Genomic DNA, 17,414 nt, shown 5'->3' on the forward strand with positions numbered 1-17,414 from the left:
TTCAGTGTGTGATGTGGGAGAATTTGTTGTTAAATCACACGTCCAATATATGATCTTCAGAAAACTTTGGCAGACAAATAAATGTATATTGGGAAACTACTGGAGTAATGCTGAACTACAGCAGTCGAATCTTGCTCTGCTAAATTTAATCAAATCTTCTCTCTTTAGCTCGCTTTTAAGTAATGTTAGGCTCGATGCATTTTCTCACATGTTATCAGAGCACACTTCAATGTAAAGCTCTCCACATATGTGTTTGATAGGATTTCACTAGCATTTTCCTTCTATTTCAATTTGCGCATGAAATAGAGGCCACAGCCTTTATCCTTATGCGAACCATTGCAGCAATGTTCTCATTGCTATTGCTGCTTAAATTTTGTAACAAAATTTACAGAATAAAATTATAAATAATAACTTTAACCATTATAATAATTATATTTTAAAAAATAGAAAATAAAATTATTTATAAATACTAAATAAATTTTCATTTCCAAATATATTAAAACTCTCTTGATTTCTTTAATTCTCTTAATTTTTATTATAATTTTACTCTTTAAATACTTTAAATTTTTAATTAATATTTTATTTTTCAAATTCCAATATACTTCGTTACGTTTTCAGAAAAATTGCTATTCACTTATTTATTTTAATGAAATTAATTATTTATTTTATAAATTTTAAAAAATATACTAATTATTATTATTTTTTATTTTACTTCTGTTAAATTCTTTAGTTCTTCCATTAAATTTTTAATTTGTCAATATATTTTAATATTAATTAAATTATTATTTAGTTTATCTATTTTAGTAAAATTAATTAGTCGGTTCTTATATTTTAAAAATACAATATTTAAAAAAAATATATATTCCTAGATAAATATATAAATTTTGCTAAGTTTACATTGTTTTAAAGAGAAATTATAATTTTCTATCTTGTGATTTGGCGCATTTGCAATAGGGTCCTGAGGTTAAGTTTGTTAGCAAAGAGAGTACATTGCCAAAGACATCATCAAAAAGTTGAAGTAAATTATAATTTAATATTCAAAATTTAGTGAAATCCATATATTAGTCCATATATTTTTAAAATTCATTTATTTAGCTTTTTATATTTAAATAAACCTATAGATTAGTCAAATAAATCTATAATTTTCTAAAATTAATGAAAATATTAAAAATTATTGAACATATCAATCAAATTTAAAAAAAAAAACTAAAATTGATAATGGGCCAAAATATTTAAATTAATTTTGTTAATTGATACGTTCAATTATATTTTTTAATTTTTTTTGTTAAAATTGAAAATAATATAAGATTTACTTAAAACTTAAAAAACTTGCAAAATTTTGAATTTTTTTTTCTAGCATTTAGCGTTTATATAATTATACAATTTAATTATACTTTTTTAATTTTACAATTATATTACTTATAGCTTAATTATCAGTTCTCATGCATGATAGATGGTACCTAGAGATGGAAAATTTTTGTGGGTAACCATTATGATCGAATTTTAATAGGAAGGGTTAGAATACTATATAATTGGATTTGAGACGGAATTGAGTTTTATAGGTTGGTATCCGTTACATGAATCCGTTTATATAAATACTTAATTAAATATAAATATATATTTTTATAATAATATTTTAAATTTTTATGTATTTTATTTTATATAAAATGGAATTTAAATAATTTATAGAATTATTAATTTTTAAAATATAAATTATTAATCAAAATAATTTTTTATATAGATTATTAATTAAAATATATAAAATTAAAAGGATTCAAATTTTTTACGGGTAATAATAATCGGGTTTAAAATATTTCGACTAGCTGAAAATAAATTTCAATTAGATTTAAAACGGATTCAGATTTTAAAAATATTAATTAAATTTAAATTTAAATAAAATAATTTTTGTAGGTATCTTCTCCGTAGATATCTGAACCATAAAGTGGACTGATTGATTACTTTGACGTGGAATATGGGTCCAAGTTACTATTAAATTGCAAGCTTATTTTAATTTATTTCTAGATTAACTTCATTTTATCCTATTATCTTTTATTGTAGGCTCTTCAAGAGATCAATTTTATAATTTTAGAAAGAATTTCATATTATTAAATTAAAGTGATTATTGCAGCTTTATTATTAAATTACTTGTTTATTCTTCATCAAAGAGGTTTGGACATATAATTATAAGGAATTTTTTAAAATAAATATAGAATTAATGAAACAATTATTTCATGTTAAATAATTTAGCAAATTAGTAAAAAAATATTTTTTTGTAAAATTAAAATTATTTAACATTTTTTTAATTTCAATAATTATAATTATTTTTTATATTAATTTGTGCTTTCAAATAAACAATTGTTTTATATTAAATAATTTATATACATTAGCAAAATAATTATAATCATTGAAATTAAGAAAATTTTAAATAAGTTTAATTTTATAAAAAAATTATAATTTTTTTATAATTTCATGTAAAATTTTATATATATGAAATCATCCATTGCTTATTAATTTAATTTTTTGCCAGTCGGCAACTTCCATCACATCAAAGTTGGATGGAAATGAGCCGTGTCAAAGTTGAACTTTGAAATGCTCAAATTCCTTATTTAAATTTTATTAAATTTTAGCTTCGCTGAAATTCAATTCGCATTTTATTTGTTAAATTTATTCATTAAATTTGAAAAATTTTAATATATTATAAAATTATCATACATAATATATATTTAGGTTTTTTTAAATATATCGAATCTTTAATTTTGACTTTTTTTCTTTTTTAATCCCTTATAAAATTTTTTTTCTATTGTTAAAATTATTTTTATGATTTGTTCGATAATATTAATTATTTTAATTATTATTAATTATTTTATATTAATTATTAGTTATTAATTATTTATATAATTATTAAATAAAAAATATTTAATAAAAATAATTATTAAATATAAAAATAATAATAAAATTTTATTGATATTAATTAAAATATTTATTTAATTTTTAAAAATTAAGAGAAATAGTTTTTTACATACTATTTTTTTAACTTTTAAAAATTATTATAAATATTGTAATACTAAATAATATAAATAAAAAAATTTATAAAAATAAAATTTTAATTAATAAATATTTTACGGTTTTAATTAGATAATATTCTTGTTGATAACTATATTATTTTTTTATATATGGACAATTTATATTTGTAGTTATATTTCTATTAATAAATTATAAGTTAATAATGTATGACTTAATAATAATTAAAATTACAAAAATATCATTTTAGCATTTAAAAAAATATAAATAATAACTTTATCGATTATAATAATTAAATTTTAATTAAATTTAAAAAATAAATTATTAATAAATACTAAATTGATAATTTCTTCAATTCTCTTAATTTTTATTGTAATTGTATTCTTTAATTTTTTTCAAATTAATATTTTCATTAATTTTGAAAAATTTTTGAATTTCATTATATTTTGTTAATTTTTTTGTTAAAAAAAAAAAAAAAAAAACAGACGTTCAAGAAATATCGCCCGCCCATGTTGAACAGAGAGCAAGAAAAGAAGTCCAAATGCCACTCTCTAAGCCCTATCATAGCATAGGGTCTAATACGGACAATTCGTCCTCTCAGTTGTCAATTTGCTGCCACTTTGATTGGTGAGGTGTACATTGGACTTGGATAATTAATTAAGGAAAAAAATTATTTAAAATGAAAATTTAAATTAAATAATAATAATTTCTTTTTAAATATCGTTTTAGTAATAAAATGTTAAAAGTAATATTTTAATATTAAATAATTTTTTATCATGTTTTTCAATTTTTTCTTAATTTTATTTTAATTAAAATAATAAATAAATTTTAATATTAAAAATTAAAAAAATAAAATTTTATGAAATGATAATTTCTTTGATCTTAATTAAAAAATATATAAATTTATTTAACTTAAAACTTAAATTTGAATTTATTTAGCTTTCCATCAAAACATAAAAGTAAATTGACTTTTCTCCAATTAATTAATGATGATAAATTATCGAGCGTCTGCATATTTGCATATTTTTAAAATATATAAGTCTTATTTTTTAAAAAGTAAATAAAAATTTATTTTTTTATGTAATGTATTCAATATAAATTTAATTATATAAAAATAAGTTTTTTAATAATTAAATTAAATATTTTTATTTTATTAAAATTTAAGTGAAATTAAGTAAAATATACTGAATGAGTCTAAATATATATGGCATGAAAAATTTTTATCCATTTATTATAAATTTAAAATATATATATATAAATTTTTATATTTAATAAATAAATTTTATGATATATTATGTTTGTTTAATTAATATGAAAAAGAAAAATCTTAAATCTAGCACGACGGAACTCAGCTTCCTGGGGGAATTAGATTTTTAATGCCTTGTGTGTGTGTGTATATATATATATAATATTTTTTTTTATTTAAATTGAATATAAATAAATTTAAGATACAAGGGATGTAATAAATTTAATATAGTCTTGGTCATGGTAGACCAATAATTTCCCTGCAATAATTAGCCATTAATGATTACCTGACTCAATTGACCCATTTTGCAGAGGATCATCAGGCTATCGGGGCGGTGGAAATAGCAAAATATTATCTTTTTTCTGTTGCTGGAGAAATTTCTCTTGTTCAAAATAAAGCAAACTCAGTACTGCTGGTTTTTCCCTTCTTGATAAGAAAAAAGAAGAAGAAAGAGAATGGCCGAGGATGTTGTTTTTATGGCTGTTGAAAGAATTGCTAGTTTGGTCATACAAGAGGCAGTTTTTCTGCGTGGTGTGCGGGATGAAATCCAACGGTTGCAAGCGGAACTGGGGCTGATGAAGGCCTTCTTGAAAGATGCAGACCGTCGTCAACATCAAGATAATCGCGTTCGCGAGTGGGTAGCTGGAATCAGAGACATCGCTTATGAAGCTGAGGATGTCATCGATACCTTTCTTCTTGAAGTTGCAAGCGACACAGGAGAAGGCGTACGTGGGTTCGTTAAGAGGGTTTTCTTCAAGGTCACTAAGGTTTCCCTTTTCCATAAAACAGGAACTAAGATCACATCTATCCGAGAAAAGATTAGAAGTATATACGAAAATATGCAGAATTTCGGTATCAATAAACTTGCTGAGGGGGAAAGTTCTTATTATGGGACTGAACAACAACAACTATCCAGAAGAACGTACCCACATGCTGAGGAAGAGCATACCATTAATTTGGATGATGTAATAAGTCAACTTAAAGCTAAGTTGATGACGGAGGAAAAGCAAGTGCGTGTTGTTTCCATAGTGGGCATGGGAGGGCTCGGCAAAACAACTCTTGCCAACAACGTGTACAATCACATTGAAGTAAGGCAACAGTTTGATTGTTTTTCATGGACCTTCATATCTAAACAATTCTCCGCAAGGGAAGTTTTGGTTGGAATCTTGATGGATGTAATGTCTAGCGAGGATGAATCGAAGTTGGAAACAATGGAAAAGGAAAAGCCCGTAAAATCGAAGTTGAAGGAGATGAAAGAGAAAATGGAGTTGTTTGAGACAATGACAGAGAATGATTTGATTAAAATTCTTCGTAATGTCTTAGAAGACAAGAGATACCTTGTGGTCCTGGATGATATTTGGACAAATGAGGCATGGCATCGTTTGAGACCTGCTTTCCCAAATGGTGTTTCAGGGAGCAAAGTTTTATTCACCACCCGCAATAGCGGAGTTGCTTACTATGCTGATCGATGGAGTTCCCCAGTGGAGCTACGACCTTTGACAAATGATGAGGGCTGGCAACTTCTCAGTAGGAAAGCATTTCCAAAAAATGTTCTCGATGAGGGTGGCTGCCCAGGAGCATATGAAGAGCTGGGAAGGGAGATGGTGAGAAAATGTGAAGGATTGCCATTAGCAATTATGGTGCTTGGCGGCTTATTGGCAGGGAAGACATTGAGGGAGTGGGAGAAAGTGCAAAGAAATATTAATGCACTATTCATCCGACAGGAACAAGATCATCAGTTTGAAGGGGTATATGAGATATTGGCTTTGAGCTATGATGATTTGCCTTTTTATTTAAAACCATGCTTTCTCTATCTTTCCCAATTCCCAGAAAACACAGAGTTTCACAAGAGAACATTAATTCGAATGTGGATTGCTGAGGGGTTTGTATCGCAACAATCCAAAGGAAAAGATGAGACAATAGAAGATGTAGCTGAACAATATTGTAACGAGCTTGTGAATAGGTGCATGGTCCAAGTAAGCCAGAGGGATCACACTGGAAAAGGTGTCAAAACTTGCCACCTTCATGATGTTGTGCGACAAATGTGTATATCAAAGGCAATGGATGAGAACTACCTTGTTGTTTTGGAGCACCGAGAAGACAGCACAGCAGACAGTTCGTCCTCCTCCTCCTCTACTCCACACTTACCAACAAGTAAGTCGCGTAGAATTGCCATTCATCCTCAAATATCTAGGCATGAGCAAAATGAGATGGAGTTTTACACACCTAGATCGAAAATTGGTCTTCAAAATCTTCGTTCTCTTATCTTTTTTGTTGGAGACGCGAACTATCGTATGCCAAAGGAGCAGGCAGCTTTTATTTTTAAGAATTTTAGACTACTTAGAGTCTTAAAACTCGATGGTGTACGGCAGCAGCATCGGTTACCTGAAGAAATCCATAATTTGATTCACTTGACATATCTTGGACTGAGAAATACCGGATTGAAGGATGGGAAAAAGGACTTTTCTTTACCAGCATCCATAGGTAACCTGAGGAACTTATACACTCTTGATCTGCGAAATAATGGTTATTTCACAAGGTTGCCTGATGTATTATGGAAATTAACACGGTTGAGACATCTACTAGTAGATGATGATAGAGATTACGAGCATCTTCGGTTGCATAAACTCAGGCAGTTGGAAACTTTGAAGTCTGTTTATGCTAAGAATCTAATTAGAGAAGGTGCAATGCAGAAATTGGATAATCTTCGAAATATAGGAATATATTTCCAGAAAACAGAGGAAGTAGGGGCTATTCTGAATTCTTCCATTATATCGGATCGTCTTCGTTCCTTGAAGATGAGGATTATTGGGAGCTTTTCGAATTTGGAACCACTTTCTCGTTGCCGTCAATTGACCAAGGCAGAGTTAGGCGGAGCCATACAAGAATATCAACCTCCTCTCCGTCACAACCTGGGCAACTTACCACCAAATCTTGTCAAGTTAATTTTGTGGGGTTCTGAATTGAAGCAAGATCCAATGTGCATTCTAGAGAAGCTTCAACATTTGAGGTTTTTGTCCTTAGAGAATAATGTATATGAAGGGTCTAAAATGGTCTGCTCTGCCACTGGGTTTCCTCAACTTGAGACTCTTACACTTAAATCATTTGGTCTAGAACAATGGGAAATAGAAAAAGGTGCAATGCCATGTCTCAAGAGTTTATCTTTAAGTTTAGGAAAACTGAAGATGATTCCAGAAGGGTTGAGGTTTCTCACTAGTGTCCGAGAATTGAAACTCATTCATATGGTGAGATGTGAAGAAAGGGTTCGTGTCGTAAATGGAGTCGAAGGAGAGGATTTTGACAAGGTCCGGCACATACCATTCATCTCATTCAATTAGTCATGCAAATTCTTGACAGAATTTCAGTGTTATGTGAGTGTTTTGTTGTAATAGGACTGATGTATCCCACTTCTACTGTATGCTCTTCTTTTTTTTTTTTTCATCCTGCTTTTCCTTCTGGTGTGATTTCATTGGCACTTTCCCTTTATTTTAAAATCTGTCTTGGGTATTTGTTGCTTACATTAGAACTTTGACACGCATACATCAGCAGTTATTTATGCCTATTGCAGAAACTGCAGTGGAATTAGAAATAATGGAATGAAAGGGTACTGCAGCATTCAGTATTCTGCTAATACAAGTGCAAGGAAAGGTCGATCATGAAATAGTTCTCAAAATGAAAATAATAGTAATCAAGTTTTTAAGGAGTGCTTAAAAATGCACCAAAGTATAAATACTAATAGAAAAATATTTTCTTTCTATTTATAAAATTTTTAGTTGAAATACTACTTAAAACTTAATAATAAGAATCTTCTTGATGCTTGCAATTTTGATCGTCATACCAGTGATTTGGAGGAGATTTCTGAGAAGGTATTTAGTACTTATTTCAGCCAACATCTTTCTTTGGCTGGGTGGTATGTATTTCCACAGTGCCCCTTTTTCCAATTATGAAGTTTTAAGATTCAATTAAGCTTAATTCATAAGAAAAGGAGATTCTTGCCCGATTCACTTTAAAATCAAAATACAAACCTATGAAATTTATATAGGTATGTCTTCATACATCTTGTGATTTAAATTCACGATATATTAGGTCTAAATAAAGAAAATTTCGTTAGAAAAGAGTAATAAGATCTTTTTTTTTCTTATCTTTTATTTGATTCGGTCATTATATATTAGGATATCAACGATCAAGTATTTGAAAATATTTAATCTTACTAAACTCTAATAAGACGAGGAGTTTATGTAATATATAATCGAATTTAAAATAAATTTAAATTTAAAAAATAATAATTTTATATGTTAGGTATTTATTAAATTTGTTTATATAAATTATTAATTAAATATAAAATATAAATTTTTATAATAATATTTATAAATTTTTATATATTATATTTTAAATAAGTAGAATTTAAATATTTAAAAAATTAAATTTTTAATAAATTTAAATATTAGAAATATAATTCGATTTTAAATTACATTGCCATCCCTATATATATTCACCAGGCTTCGTTGCTTTCTCTTGCACGACAAATTACAGCACCCCAAAGGTAATGAGTATTCAATTCCTCCATTCCTCCTTTGTGTGGGACAGAGGTAACTTTCATTGCATTAATGGAGAGGTCCGATAATTGTCAAAGAAAAGGGCAAAGAAGTCCAATTGTAATAAGAAATTCGACCCACTAACCGTCAATTCTACGCGTTTGGACAGAATTAAAGCAAAGGAAAATCGGAAGAAATTTCTTGTCTTTTTCCCTTTGCTATTCAAGAATCCACAACATCCTGCCGTCTTCACAAACTTATCCAAGAAAAAACAAATCCAAACTTCTAATTTTTCCTTCTTGATCTAAGAAGAAGAAGAATGGCTGAGGCTGTTGTTTCTTCCGCTGTTCAAAGAATTGCTTACTTGCTCATTCAAGAAGGAGTTTCTGTCCACGGTGTGCGACACACCAAGTTGAGCGATTGCAAGCTGAACTAAAGCGGATGCAATGCCTTTTGAAAGATGCAGACCATCAGCAAGATCAAGACGAGCGTGTTCGCAACTGGGTAGCTGAAATCAAGGACCTCACTTATGATGCTGAGGATATCATCGATAACTTTCTTCTTAAAGCTGCAAGGGGCGGGGGAGAAGGTTTTCATGGGTTCATCAACAGGGCTTCCTTCATGTTCACAAAGGCTTTTCATCTACATGAAGTAGAGACCCAGATCAGATCCGTCCAAGCTAAGATTGGGGATATGCCTACCAGTATGCAAACTTATGGCATCAAATTTGTTGCTGAAGGAGAAGGGTACAGTTCTGCAAGTGAGATGCAACAACGACTAAGAAGATCATATCCATATGATGATGATGATGAGCAAGTTATCAGCTTGGATGCAAACATGAGGGATCTTAAAGATCAGTTGATGATGGAAGAAAAGCAAGTACTGATAGTTTCCATAGAGGGCATGGGAGGACTTGGAACCCTTGCCAAGAAAGTGTGCAATGACTCTCATGTGAAGCAACATTTTTATAGCTATTCTTGGGCCTTCCTATCTCAATAAGGATGTTATGGTTGGAATTTGGATGGATGTTACATCTAGGGATGATAAATCAAAGTTAGAAAGAAAAGAAGAAGAAAAAGTTTCGAAATTCAAGTTGGAAAGAATGAAGGAGGAACAAAAGTTCAAATCTTTGTTCAAAAAGATGGAAGAGGAAGACCTGGTTAAAACACTTTACAGTGTGTTGGAGGAGAGGCATTACTTGGTGGTTCTTGATGATATTTGGACAAATGAGGCATGGGATCGCTTGAAACCTGTTTCCCAAAGGGGAAGAAAGGAAGCAAAGTTTTATTCACCGCCCGAAACAGGGAAGTTGCTTCTTATGCTGATCCATGGAGCTCCCCCGTGGAGCCACCATTCTTGACCGATGATGAGAGCTGGAACTTCTTAAGAGGAAAACATTCTCAAAAGACATCCTCATGGAGCATGGTTGCACACCAGAATTTGAAAAATTGGGAAGGGAAATGGTGAAAAAATGAGAGGATTGCCACTAGCAATTGTTGTAGGAGCCTTATTGACCACAAAGAAGTCATTGAAGGAGTGGGAGGTGGTTCATAGAAATGTAAATGCCAATTCATCAAGTGGGAATAACATCATCAATATGGAGGAGTGTATGGGATATTAGCTTTGAGCTATTATGATTTGCTTTTCTACTTAAAATCATGTGGTGATAGAGTTGTGAGATAACACATCTGGATTAATATTTGAGAGTTCTGAGTGGTTGTATCTTGTTCTTTTTATCATAGTGAAATTTTTTCTCTTATTTTGCTTGTAGATGTAGACCTTATAATCGAATCACTAAATTTTGAGTTATTCTTCTTCTTTTTTCTTATATTGTGTGATTGTGCGACTGTATATGTTCTTTAAATTTGCGTGCTTGCTATATTATAAGCCAAATAGATCATACAGGAATAGGTGTGAAAACATGTCGTGTTAATTGCTATTTATCATGAGATTTATAGTTTTTGTGAAGTTGGTGATCCACATCTTCGTTCTCTTTTCTATTTGGTTGAGCAATAATGCAAGTATCACATGCTAAGTGGACAAGGAAGATTTATTTTCAAGAATTTTAGACTGCTTAGTGTTCTGAATATTGAGAATGTACATCAATGTGACTTTTACTTATTTAGAGAAATTGGAAATTTGATTCACTTGGGATATCTTGGATTGAGAAGCACTGGCTTAGGTGATAGAACGAATTGCATGTTTTTTAAGACAAGAGCTTTATCACCATCCATAGGTAACCCAAGGCATTTGTACACTCTTGATTTGTGAAACAATCATTACATGAGGTTACCAGCTGCACTGGGGAAATTAGAATGCTTGAGACATTTGTTAGTGGATAGTGTTGGATGGAAGCTTCAATTGGATACATTAGTACATTTAGAGACTCTAAAGTGGATTGAAGCTAAGAATTTAATTAGAAAAAATGTAGTGCTCAAATTCAATAATCTTCAAAACTTAGAAGTAATATTCGACAGAACAAAAGAAGTTGAGATGGTTATAAGATCTCCCATTTTTGGATTAGGCCTCCTTCATTACTCGATAATGAAGATTTCACAGGCAAGTTCTTTTCCAAGTTTGGAACCACTTTCTGGTTGTAGTTTTCTGACAAAGTAGAGTTAAATGCACATATACCAAAAAATCCACAATCTCTTCATCACTACCTGGAATACTTGCTAGTAAACCTGGCCAAGTTAGCTTTGTGGGAGTCTAAATTAAAGCAAGATCCGATGAGCATTCTAGAGAAGCTGCCTAATATGATATTTTTGCATTTGAATTCGATGTCATACATGGGGTCTGAAATGGTCTGCTCTACCATTGGGTTTCCTCAACTTGAGAATCTTGAGCTTAGAGATTTAAGGGAACTTGAAGAATGGAAAATAGAGGACGGTGCAATGCCATGCCTCAAAACTTTACAATTAGAAAGTCTACATAAACTGAGTATGATTCCAGTAGAATTAAAATCAATCACCACCATTCAAGAATTGAAAATTCATGACATGAAGGAATTTGCTAAGAGGGTTCAAGTCATAAATGGCTTAGAGGGAGAGGATTTTGACAAGGGGCAAATTACCTAAAGGGAGCAAGTGAAGAAAAAAATTACCAAAAAGGAGTGACCTACAAGTTATTTACTAAAAAGGGTGGAAATTACTAAGTTGACAAAAAGAGAGTGGTAGACTCCATTATGGGTAGCGTTTAGGTGTTAAAAAAAGACTAAAAAATTGTTTGAGAATTGAAATGAAAACAAAATAATTAAAAATAAATTTGTCAGTCAGACGCTACTTATGATAGCAACTAAATGCTACAAGGACTAACTTGTAATTTTGTGGACTGAAATGTAAAAAAAAAAAAATTAATAAGACAACAAGATGCTAACCAAGGTAGCAACCAGCTGCTGCTGCGTGTTAGGTGGCAGTAGGCGCTACCATAGGTTGAGTAAACTTTATGGTCTTTATTGGCTTTGAAGGGATTGAACATTAAATCATAAAGAAGTGAGGCCTATTATCCTCGTGACTATTTTCTGCCTTACATGACAACTTCTACAATAAAATTTTATTTTATTTTTTAAAAATAATTATATAAAAATATAATCAATTAATAATATTAATATTAAAAATTTAAAATTTAAATTTAAATATTTTAAATATAAGATATATTACAAAAAATAAAAAAAAAATCATTTCAATATATTTTTTTTAACTTATTATATTTTTAATTATTCTTTTCCTAATTTCAATTTCACATCATAATATATCATTTTCAGTAATAATATTTTTTTTTTTATATTTTCACTAACCCTAAACTTTTTACCACATTACTAAATTGCACATAAAAAATAATACATATATAGATTTTATCCTACAATACATTGGGAATTATACTATATAATTAAATTTTTATAATAATATGAATTTATCTCATGCTTATTTTAAATACTCTAAAAATATTATATTATTGTCTAAAAAAATATATTGTATATCTCCTAGATAACTTATTATATTTTATTAAAATGAACATATTACATATTTTATGGACAATATATTAAATATGTAATATATTTTTCTTAAAAAATATGTAATATACTTTATTAAAAGTATAATAAGTTTAAAAAAAATATAGAGATAATTTTATTTTTATTGTGTAATATATTTTTTTTGATAAAAGTAATTCATAAATTTATGGACAATATATTATATATTTTTTAAGAAAAATAATATAATATTTTTAGAGTATTTAAAATAAACATGAGATAAATTCATATTACTATCAAAATTTAATTAGGTAGTATAATTCTCAATGTATTGTTAGATTTAGGAAAATAGGATAATATATATATATATATATATATATATATATATATATATTATTTTTTGTGTAATTTAGTAATGTGGTAAAAAGTTTAGTGAAAATGCAAAAAAAAAAAAATATTAGTGAAAATGATATATTATGCTATAAAATTGAAATTAGGAAAAAAATAATTAAAAGTATAATAAATTAAAAAAAATAGATTGAAATGAATTCTCTTTTAGTTTTTTTAATATTTCTTATATATAAAATATTTAAATTTAATTTTAAATTTTTATTATTAATATTATTAATTTATTATACTTTTATATAATTATTTTAAAAAATAAAATAAAATAAAATTTTATTGTAAAAGTTATTATATAAGGCAGACGATAGTCACGAGTGAAATAGGCTCAATTTCTTTATAACTCAATATTCAATCTTTTAAAAGCCGATAAAGGCCATAAATTTTATTGCTATCTCATTAATTATATATTTCTTTTTACATATCAGTCCACAAAATTACAAGTCAGTAATCGTAGCAGTTAGCTGCTATCTTAAGTAGCGTTCAGCTGAAAATTTATTTTTAATTTTTTTTTTTTATTTCAATTCTAAGAAATTTTTTTTGTCTTTTTTAATACCTAGACGCTACGCATAACGGAGTCTGTCTTTCTCTTTTTTTCAATTCAGCAATTCCCACTTGCTTTTGGTAAATAACTTGTAGGTCACCTTTTTTGGTAATTTTTTTTTCACTTGCTCCCTCTAGGTAATTTGCCCTTGACAAGGTGCACCACATACCATCCGTGACATTTCGTTATTGGAATGGTATGTATCTGAAAATAAAATTTTGTCGTGTGCATGAGTGGGAGAGGATTGAGAATTGCATATAATTTCACCATAACAAAATTTTGTTCTAAACTAGTTAATCGTTTATGCAGGTATTGAAAGATTGATGGCAAACGCAGAGCAGTGAATGAAATGCTGGAACTATTGAGCACTACAAGTCATTAAGGTTGTACCAAGCAAGGAACAAGTCACCTAGATAGAACTTATCCCAGAAAACTGGCTTGCAAGATGAGGTTGTCTATGGACTTATCAAGCTCTCACCAAGATTGTTCCTTAGTAATGTGGGATCATATCAGATACGGGCAATCTGTGCATATTTGGCCATCCATAACAAGCATTACATTTTGGTTTGATCCTTCAAATTTGTTTTCCAGTGTTGTTTTCGTGTTGAATAATAAATTTCAGTGGAATCCTTCAAAACATCGCATCTGATTTACCATAACTGTGCTCGTCATTTAAATGTTTTTGTTACTTCTATTTCCCCATTAATAACAAAACGATGTATTGCAAATACTTGATAGTATTTCCAGCATATTTGGAGGAATTATTTGTTGTTATATGATTGATATATCAAATCCAATGCATATATTAACATAAATGTATGTAGAATTCAAAAGCTTAGTTCGTGCAAACCAGGAAGCGGAGCTTGAGGTTGGTCTTGAATTAAAGATTGGGTCAAGAGGAACCCATAAAGCCCAATCTCATCGGCTGAGGTGGCCCTAATCCCTGAAAAAGGAGAAAAAGATAATGGTCAAAATCGGGTACGCAGATTAACCCGATTGTTTCTCCCTCATTTTTTTTTTATGGTTTCTCATATTCTTGCTGTTATAGCTTCGTCGGAGGATGAGAAGTCAACAGGTGTCAGGTCTTGGCGTGAAAGAGTCCAGTGGCAATGGCAACCTTGCAAAGTTGCCAGAAACGCGAAGATTGGAACCATAGGGAGAAAATCTACCAGGTCGACTTGCGATCTATAAATCCAACTCGACTAAATCTTCATTTTTCTAGTGCATTATGATTAATAAATTAAATAATTAATAGCATAAATAAATTTAATTAATTAAATTTTCATTTTTAAAATTAAACTGACGATATTTCATATATGTTTTAAATTTTTAATAATATTTTTAAATTTTAAGTAAAAGTATTAAAATTTAAATATTTTTATTTTTAATATTTTAATTAAGAAATAAATTGAAATATTTATATAAATAAATAATTATATTTTTAATATTTGTAAAGTATTAATTATATACATTGAGATTTGGGTAAAGTATTTTTAATATTTGTAAAGTATTATGTGGAAGGGAACTAGAAAAAGGAATGTTGGTATCTTGACAACAACAATAATGAATCAGCATAAAGAAACTGAATTTGGCTAGAAAAACATGTGAAACATATCAATAATGAATCAGCATAAAGAAACTGAATTTGGCTAGAAAAACATGTGAAACATATCATTAAGATTTGGGTAATTTTTATAATTTGTTCTTAAATTTTAATTTATTATTAAAAAATTTTTAAATTTTAATTTTATTTAAAAAAATTCCTTTAATATGCAGCATTAGGTTTCAAATTAAAATTTTTTTTTAAACTACAGTGTGACGTTTACAAATGTAATTTTAACACTTTTTAATAAAGGGTCAATCATTTTTTTTTTTTTTAAAAAGCAAATCGTTATATTAATATTAATATTTTTATAATTGGACCCAACTATAAATTTATATTATATTATAATAAATGAAAATGAAAAAATAAAAAGATAAAAAGAGAAGCCACCCTACCTCGCTCCCCCGGCGAGAAAGTCTCCTGTTCGACCCCGAATTCCTGTGAGGTAGGAACAAGGAGAGCGAACCCCACCCTGACTCGTCCATTGCTATTCATAATTATCACACGTTCTGGAGCTTCATCATTTGAGAGAATCGTAGGCTTGAATATTCTGAAATTGGATTTTTCGATTTGCGTTCCAAAGTTGATTCAGGTACCATTGACGATGAGGAATGCTTTCCTGGGATGCAACGAGTGTGTTTGGAAGGGAATTTTTGAAGATAAAAGAATGAATTTTTAAAGTATTGAAGGAAATTTTTTTAAATAAAATAAGAGTTTTGAAGGCTTCAAAATTTAAAAGATAAAAAAAAAAATCTCATTTTTTAAAACCTATCAAATTGATGGAAGTTGAAACCTTGGAGGTTTAGTGGAGATCTAGTGGTGGCTAGAAGTTGCTGAAAATGGAGGATTTGTAATTGGAAGTTGCTTAGATTTATTAAAAATCTGTTGTGCAGGTTTCAACATTGCATCTGATTTCACCACATTCTGCTTTCACAAAATAGAATGGAGGATGATTTGCCATGAACACAAAGCTTTTTGGGTTGGAGAGACCAAGAGAGAGAGAAGGAAGTGAAAGAGAAGTGATGACGATGATTGATAAAGAACAGACGTGGACTAAAGGTGGATCTACCGGAGAGAGATGATGATGAGTTGGTGTATTGATCTTGTATACGTGGAATTGAATTTAGAGATTTAAAATTTAGGTTAATTGAACTCAATTAAGGAAATAATGACAATTTTTTTTTTTACTTTTCCAAGTCCATAAATATTAATATATTTTTAGTAAAAAATTAAAAATTAATTTTTTTTTAATTTTAACATCTAAAAAGGTAATTATTAACTTATTTACCCTTAATATTTATGTTTAACCCTTACATACATAAATATTAATGAGATAAAAAGTTAATATGATCTTTTTTAATTATTGATAATTAAAAATTATAAAAATAATAATTACCTCTTATTAATTTTATACCAAAAATCTCCTTTAAAATGTATAAAGGGATAGTGACAAAATTAAGTATCATTGACTAATTAGTATTTTTTGTCAAAATAAAAAAATTAAATTATTAATTTTACTATAATAAAAATATTAAGTAATAATTTATTCAAACAACTTTATTTCATCAATTATTTAATTCTTAAATTTTAATACTGATTTGATCATCATGTTTTAAAAAATAAATATATTAATTAATTTTTAATATTTAATTCTGTTAATTATTTAGTTCTTGATGTTTAATTGATTATGTATTTTTTCCCTTTGAAATGATTGTCAAATTAAATATTAAGAGAGTGTGTTTGGATAGGTGAAAAAGCGTAAGGAAGGAAAATATTAAAAAAATAAGGGAAAATAAGCCTTATTTTCTCTTGATAGGGGAGAAAAATAAGAAATTAGAGGAAAAGGTAGCATTTCACTTGTGAAATTACGTAATTAGCCATTTGTGAAATTACGTAATTAGCCTGTTGATTTTGTTGCCATTATTTGCATCAGTGTTTAGAGAGTTTTTCCTTTCTCACAAACTCTAGATTCATGATTGAAGAGTGGCTAAGTCTAATAATCTACCAAAAATTCCTTCCCATCTACCATTACAAAAACAATCGAAGATCCTTCCTCAAGTATTGATTTGCCCTTGTTGGGTTGTTCTTTAAAT

The 17,414-nt window shown here is 28.5% G+C and overlaps 1 protein-coding gene and 1 pseudogene across 1 annotated transcript; both read left to right on the forward strand.

The window, feature by feature from the left end:
* The first annotated feature begins 4,523 nt into the window (after nucleotides 1-4,523).
* Nucleotides 4,524-7,785, forward strand: LOC110648950 (putative disease resistance protein At1g50180). The gene has a single exon (XM_058151779.1). It carries the CDS (start codon nucleotides 4,723-4,725, stop codon nucleotides 7,603-7,605), a length of 2,883 nt encoding a protein of 960 aa, XP_058007762.1. The 5' UTR covers nucleotides 4,524-4,722; the 3' UTR covers nucleotides 7,606-7,785.
* Nucleotides 7,786-8,913: 1,128 nt separating this feature from the next.
* On the forward strand, nucleotides 8,914-10,630 carry LOC110653169 (putative disease resistance protein At1g50180; annotated as a pseudogene).
* Nucleotides 10,631-17,414: the final 6,784 nt, after the last annotated feature.

Source organism: Hevea brasiliensis, chromosome 8 (genome assembly GCF_030052815.1).
Source record: "Hevea brasiliensis isolate MT/VB/25A 57/8 chromosome 8, ASM3005281v1, whole genome shotgun sequence".
NCBI lineage: Eukaryota > Viridiplantae > Streptophyta > Magnoliopsida > Malpighiales > Euphorbiaceae > Hevea > Hevea brasiliensis.